The following is a 7,438-nucleotide window of genomic DNA, read 5'->3' as shown; positions in this document are numbered from 1 at the left end:
TGGTAGCGGGCACCTGTAGTCCCAGCTACTCGGGAGGCTGAGGCGGGAGAATGGCGTGAACCCAGGAGGTGGAGCTTGCAGTGAGCCGAGATTGTGCCACTGGACTCCAGCCTGGGCGACAGAGCAAGACTCTGTCTCAAAAAAAAAAAATAAAAATAAAAAAAAGATATTCCTAGGACAGAATAAACAAAAGTCAGTGACTGATAGAGATGGCGGGGTGGGCAATGGGGAAGGGATGTATAGGTAGACTCTTAAGTCAGAAGCCTTACTGAAATCAGCCAGAAAGACCTGGGATCTTCTTCAATCGTGATCTCAATTAATGAAGGCCCTCACCTCCTAGCCCTTCAACCATCTCCACACACCAGCAACTGTCTTCATCAATATCACCCTTCAGCAGGCAGCTCCACCGAGGCATCTTGCCATGTCTCTTCCAGTAGCTCACCTCCCCAGACTTCCTCCACTAATCACCCCAGTGAGAATTCACCATGATCTCCCATTTTTCAATTTCTAATCGCTGAGCTGACCCTCAGCATGCATCTGCTTCACCCATAGATGGAAAGGAAGCCACCCCATTTTCTTGTTTTTTCACGAGGGCCACAGGCTGGGGATCACCTTGGTGGTAACTTGTTTGACCTCAGTTCCAGGACTTGGATGGCTCAAGGCTGAGGGGGAGCATGGGAGGGGGTGGGGGGCAGGGCAGATGGCCGGCAGGGGCTGGGTGCAAGGTAGGGTACCAGTCCTCAGACTGGTGTGACAAAGCAAAGGCGCCTCCTGTGGAGGGCTGGGAAGGGAGGGCGTGGCTGTAGGGGTGAGGGAAGCAGGTCACTGGTGGTGGTGGTGGTGCGTAAGAATAGGGGCAAGCAGCGGACTCTGGCAAGATGCTGGAAAAGGCGGCAGGAGACAGATGGGCCAGAGGCTGAAGCAGTGAGCGCTCTTGCTTCCGTTGCTTAGCTCTGCGGTTCTGGAACCAGACCTGAGAAGGGGGAGGAACCACATCAGAGCCCACACTTGACATAGGTGGTGACACCCTACTCCAATGACAAGAGGTGCAGGGACGGGGAGCAGGCTTCTCCAGCATGGCCAGAGGGAGTAAAGCTCTTCCACAAGGCTTGGCTGAGCCTGGTCTGCTGACAAAGGAACCCACAGACTTGTCCCTAGCCTCTGTCCACATGTGCCCTTTTCTAACAATTGGGGGCAAGTAAGAAGTGTGAGCTTCCAACAAGGAGATAAATATGGTGACAATGACATTTCCCTTCCCCAGAGAATGGGAAATTTCCCCTAGGGTTAAGTTTAACGATTAAGACTGTAGGTAAATGTAATTGCTATAGACAAGCTTGAATTTAGGGTAGGGTTTACACTTAAGGCTAACCAACCCTGGGGTTAGGATTGAGGGAGCATTTGGCTCATTGAGTTTCAAGGCTATGGTTAGGGACAAGGTTCTGTAAGAATATGGACAGTTAGGATTGAACTTCTGTTGGAATTGGCATCACTATTTTTTTTTTTTTTTGAGACAAAGTTTTGTTCTTGTTGCCCAGGCTGGAGTGCAGTGGCATGATCTCGGCTCACTGCAACCTCCACCTCCCGGGTTCAAGTGATTCTCCTGCCTCAGCCTCCGGAGTAGCTGGGATTAATTATAGGCACCTGCCACTATGCCCGGCTAATTTTTTGTATTTTTAGCAGAGATGGGGTTTCACCATGTTAACCAGGCTGGTCTCGAACTCTTAACCTCAGGTGATCCATCCAGCTTGGCCTCCCAAAGTGCTGGGATTACAGGTGTGAGCTGTTGTGCCCAGCCGGAATTGGCATCACTATTAAATATTGAGGGTAGGTGTTGAAATTCAAGTTAGATTAGCTTATAGCTAGGGTTAAACTCAAGTGATATGATATTCTCAATGCAGTTGCTCTGATGCTGGTGGTGAGATGAGGCCTGTGTCTGGTGACCATTTAGGTTAGGGTTATAATGCCCAACATTCTATGATAGCACCAAAGAAATCTGCATTTCTTTCCTGAGAGAGGAAGGATCCTGGAGCATCACCTGGATTCGAGCCTCACTGAGGCCGGTGTCCCGGGCAAGACTCTCTCGGGCCCAGATGTCGGGGTACTGGTTCCTCCCAAAGGCTGACTCCAGCTGTTCCAACTGCACTGGGCTGAAGGTGGTGCGGTGGCGGCGCCGGGAGTGCGGGCGGCCCCTCTGTCCTCCTTGTGGGGAGAACCTTGATCTCCCTCCTCCTGCACCAGGGAGCCTTCTGCAGGGTGGAGCACTCGAGTCTGAGCACGGAGAGAAGGGAGGGGCGGCTTCTGAGGAGGACGCTCCTCGGTGCTGGACCACATGTGCCTGTCCCGGGATTCCGCTCAGTGCGTCCTGTGCTGCTCCAGTCTTTTTTTGAGACAGAGTCTTGCTCTGTCTCCCAGACTGGAGTGCAGTGGTGTGATCACAGCTCACTGCAGCCTCGAACCCCTGGGCTCCAGTGATCCTACTGCCTTAGCCTCCTGAGTAGCTGGGACTACAGGTGCACACCAACATACCCAGCTAATTAAAAAAATAAAAAATTAGAGATGGGGTCTTGCTATCTTGCCCAGGCTGGTCTCAAACTCCTGGCCTCAAGCAATCCTCCCATGTCAGCCTCTCAAAGTGCTGGGATTATAGGCCTGAGCCACCGCACCCAGCCCTGCCCCACCAGGAATCTTTTAGCTGCCATAGCCTGGTTCCTGCACCCTGCTCAGCCTCGGCCCCTGGTTGCCTCTGAGTCTCTGACACCAGGCTGTGCTGTCTACACAGGGCACACCCTCAGACTCATTCCTGGCCCTGGCACTCATACACTGTCTACCTGGCAACTCTACTGTCTGCCCACTTCCTATTGCACCGCCAGACACATACCCCTCCATGTACACTCACCCTTCTGGACACACACGACCACCTGGGGCTCACCCTGTGGGTCTGTGTGCACCTGCACCCTAACAATCGTCCCAGCTGTCTACGGAAGACCCCAGTGCTTGTCCCCTGCTGGCGAGGCTCCTGTTCAACCTGTGCCTTCTTCAGACTGCTGCCATCTCCCGCACCCCTCACCTGGGAAGATGGGCACCCCCCTCTTCCGCTCAGACACACCCTCCCCTACTTACTTTTCATCTTCTCCCTACCCCTGCCCTGGCCCAGCCACCAGGCTGCAGGAACTTGAGCTCGTGGGAAAGGCTTGCCTTCCTCCCCACAGGCTCCCTAAGCCCCCACTCTAATTAGTCTGAGAGCTGCTGGGGAGGAGAGAACGGGGAGGGAAAGGACACACCGGGAAGGCGCACACCAAGAAAAGATGTCTGGAGCTGAGGCACCATCCCCATGGGGCCCAAGGGCGTGGACCCTCCTAGAGCTCACTGTCCACCATGGGGGACACACACACGGAGCCCGCTCTCCCTCCCTGGACCCAAAGCTCTGGCCCCTCCAGCTCCATTCATCAGACAAGGCAGTGCCTTGGGCTAACCAACTCTGAGGTCAGGAGTGAGGGGACAGAGGTAACTGTCTCACATCCCCACTGCGAGGTGAGCTGTTCAGCCGCCCCCTCCTGCCAAGGGCTCAGTTCCCCAGTCTGTAAAGCCAAGGGGTGCTCCAGTCCCTTTTACTTTCAAAGGTTCCCACAGTTTTAACATGATAGGATTCGGTTTTTAATTTCTCCTGCTAACCTTCTTCATGGAGCCTATGCTTTCAGCCTCACACCCGCTGCCTCCTCAGGGACCCACGCACACCGGGACGGTCACTCACCCACCGTGGTGGTCGGGGTCCCAGTGGCCGGGTGTCTCTCTGGCAACAGGCTGCTGCCGACTCGCCCCTTCTTTGGCTTCTCGGCCTGGCGCCTCCTTTCTGCTTCCATGGCTCGCCACGGGGACCAAGTGTCCCTGAATCTCTGACTTGAGATTTCTCTGCTTCCGCAGCTCCTCTCCACACCTGTTCTCTCCCCTTCTCCCTCTGTGTATGCCACCCTCTGGGACTCTGTCTCTGAATGTGTGTGTAGGTGCAGGCAGCTGTCTCTGACTTTTTCACTGTCTTTACTTTTTTTCTAATTGTTTCCTAATTCCCCCTTCCTTGGCTTGAGTGTCAGCTCAATCTCCTGCCTCAGCCTCACCTGTTGCTCTGTTTCTGACTCTACTTTTCTCTGCCTGGCCCTTCTCCCCACCAGGATGCTGCTCCCTTCTGTCAGCTGCCTACTTTCCCATCCCACCCCTGAGTCTTGGAGGAGTGACCTCCTCCTCGCCCCTGTGGGCCCATCCAATCACCACGCGGTCACCAGAGCCCCCTTGCTCCGGGAGGATCACAAGCCGGATGAGAGAAGGTGTTCTGTCGGAGGGTCCAGGGACTGGGACCAAGGGCTCATATTCCCAGAGGACTGGATTCTTTTGTCCTGTTAAATCCCCTCCTGGGAGCAGGCAGGGGGAGGAGGAGAAAATGCATTCCTCCCGAGACCCTCTCCTCACAACCCCACTGTGGGGAGAGGAGGGAAGAGCAGGAGAAAGGGACCCAGGAGTGGAGCCTGCCTGGCGTCTCAGCATGGGGGTGACACTCAAGGATCTGCTTCCAGGAAACTAAAAAAGGAGAAGTCACAAGTGCATGCTGGCCCCTCTCAGACACCCTGATGGTTCAGAATACACCAGCCAGTGCTCAGGCCAACCTGAACCCACTCCGGAGAATGGGCCTCCAGGACACCTTAGCTCTCAAGTACTCTCTGATTTCCTCCCTCAAACACCAGCTCCTCATTCACCCAGAACCCCCGGGACACCATGACCTTCCAAGGTCACCCAGACCCTCCGAAAACTCTGACCTGAACATCTGCATTCCAGGTGCATCCTGACCCCCAACCCACCCCAGACTTCAGGACTCGGAAAGAGACAGATTCCCGTGACATACTGCATTCTGATTCTTCAAGGAAATCCTGACACGGGGAATCTCTGAGCAGTCAGGACAGCCTGGTCCCACAGTACTCTGCCCCTTGAGGTTACTTAGACCTGGGAAGTACATTCTGACATCCCCAGGACACTCTGACAGTTTAAGGATGATGCGACAGCCCAGGACCTTAGGATCCCCCGGGACACGCTGACACCCAGAACACTCCACCTCTGCTTCTCAGGATACACTGACCCAGTGAGGACACATGGACCCCCTGGAACACACTGTACCCACAGGACAGTCTGATTCCCAGGGTCATGCCGTCATACAGGTCCTTTAAAAACACCCTGATGATTCAAGACAGGAAATCAGAATCCTTTAGGATCTCGATGCTTACATTGTGGTCCATGGATCAGCAGCAGCAGCAGCAGCACCAGCAATGGGAGCATGTTGGAAATGCAGATCCCTGGGCCCCACCTCCGTTCTACTGAGTCACAATCTGCCTTGTATCAAGATCTCCAGGAGAACCGAGTGCCCGTGGGTCTTAGTCAGCTGGGGCTGCCATGACAAAATAGCATAGACTGTGTGGCTTAAACAGTAGACTTCTATTGCTCACAGTTCTGGAGGCTGGGAAGTCTAAGATCAAGGGGTCCGCCTATTTGGCTCCCCTGTGAGGGCTCTCTTCCTGGCTTGCAGGTGGCTGCCTTCTCACGGTGCCTTCATATGGTGGAGAAAGAGCCAGCTCTGGTTTCTTTTCCTCTGCTTGTAAGGACACTAATCCCATCATGGGGCCTCACCCTCATGAGCTCATCTAAACCTAATCACCTCCCCAAATCCCCACCTTCAAATACCATCCCGTTGGGTGTTAGGACTTCAACATAGCAATTTTGGAGGGACACAAACGTTCAGTCCATAACAGCAGTAAAGTTGGGAAACACTGCTCTAATATTAACCCTTCTACCCTACCCTAGGACACACTTTGACCTCCTGGAGCACCCTGAACCCCATGGCAGTCCTAACCTAGCAAGACCCAGTGACACGCAGTCAGCTTGGACTCACAAGAGAACACTGAATTACAATGCACCCTGCTGCCTGGGGTACCCATTCTGGCCCTGTCGGGTCCTTGAATGCCGAGGGCACTGAGGATGCATTCACTCTCTAGGACACACAGACCCTCCAAGAGGCTCTGACCTCTGTACCTTACACTCAGCACGACAGCTTGGGCTCACAATGACTCCGTGACCCTCTAAGTCACCCAGACCATGAGGACATGGTGAGATTTGGGAAATTCTAACCTTTTAAGGAATTCCTGACCTTACAGAATCTAGACCGTCAAGGGCATCTTGCCTTCCGGCCCGTTCAGAGCCCCCAATTTGCTTGAATCTTGCAAAGTGCTGCTGACACTGAAAAACCACTCAACATGCCAACCCCAACCCAGGAAATACCCTGACCACACTAGCCTGATCCATAGGATATTTTGACAAAGTAAAGACATATCCTGGTCTCCCAAAGCACTCTGACCATCCAACATGCCTTTGACACGGGGGATGTCTTAATGCCAGGGCTCTCCAACCTTCCAGTGTACTCTGGCTGTCTCAGCCCTAGAGTTGTCTGTAGGCACCCTAGTCACTGTCACTCTCCCACTCTCCCAATACACAGACAGCCCAGCACAGCTTCAACACACTAGGACCCCCTGAATCCAAAAGGCGATTATTCTAACTGTTGAGATTCTGTCCTCTCAAGGCAACTATTCCCTGCAAGACCCTCTGTAGAATACACATTCCCAGAACTGCCAGGACATCTTCACTTCTGCCATACTCTCACCCCTCTGTAGAATACACATCCCAGAACTGCCAGGACACCTTCACTCTGCCATACTCTCACCCCTCTGTAGAATACACATTCCCAGAACTGCCAGGACACCTTCACTCTGCCATACTCTCACCTGTCTGTAGAATACACATTCCCAGAACTGCCAGGACATCTTCACTTCTGCCATACTCTCACCCGTCTGTAGAATACACATCCCAGAACTGCCAGGACACCTTCACTCTGCCATACTCTCACCCGTCTGTAGAATACACATCCCAGAACTGCCAGGACACCTTCACTCTGCCATACTCTCACCCCTGCCTAGCACACTGTGCTCATCCAGGACCCTCTGATTTCCTGAAAATGCTTTGATTGCACAAGAATACCTTGGCACTCTACTCCATGACAGGTCCATTCAAGTCTACCCAAACCTTCAAGGACCACCTGAGCTCCAGAAAACCTTGATCTCCCGCATTCAAGTACCAAAAGGATATGCCGACCTACCTGAAAACCTTCACAGCTCTGGACTCCCAGAACATCCAGGAGTCTCTGAATCATGCAGCCAGACCAACCTCCAAAATATCTTAACTCCATGCAAGCGGTGTGATCTTCCAGGACAGTCTGACCTCGAAGCTGGTGATGTTGTAAGGATACTTCAAGTGTTCTGACATGATGAAAATGCCTGTAGGCCCAGAACACCTGCCTGCCCTGACGCCCTGTCTCTCCAATACCCCTGCCTTCCCGAGATGCTCCAAG

General features: G+C 53.4%; 1 protein-coding gene across 1 annotated transcript; it reads right to left on the bottom strand.

The window, feature by feature from the left end:
* Window positions 1-486: 486 nt before the first annotated feature.
* Window positions 487-4,717, bottom strand: PROP1 (PROP paired-like homeobox 1). Its single transcript, XM_527140.7, has 3 exons — window positions 3,752-4,717; window positions 2,036-2,268; window positions 487-973 (listed from the first exon to the last, which is right to left on the bottom strand). Exons 1-3 carry the CDS (start codon window positions 3,858-3,860, stop codon window positions 635-637), a joined length of 681 nt encoding a protein of 226 aa, XP_527140.2. The 5' UTR covers window positions 3,861-4,717; the 3' UTR covers window positions 487-634.
* Window positions 4,718-7,438: the final 2,721 nt, after the last annotated feature.

This window comes from Pan troglodytes, chromosome 4 (assembly GCF_028858775.2).
Source record: "Pan troglodytes isolate AG18354 chromosome 4, NHGRI_mPanTro3-v2.0_pri, whole genome shotgun sequence".
NCBI classification, from domain to species: Eukaryota; Metazoa; Chordata; class Mammalia; order Primates; family Hominidae; genus Pan; species Pan troglodytes.
Note: the sequence above shows the minus strand (reverse complement) of the source record. Positions and strands in the feature narration are given on the sequence as shown.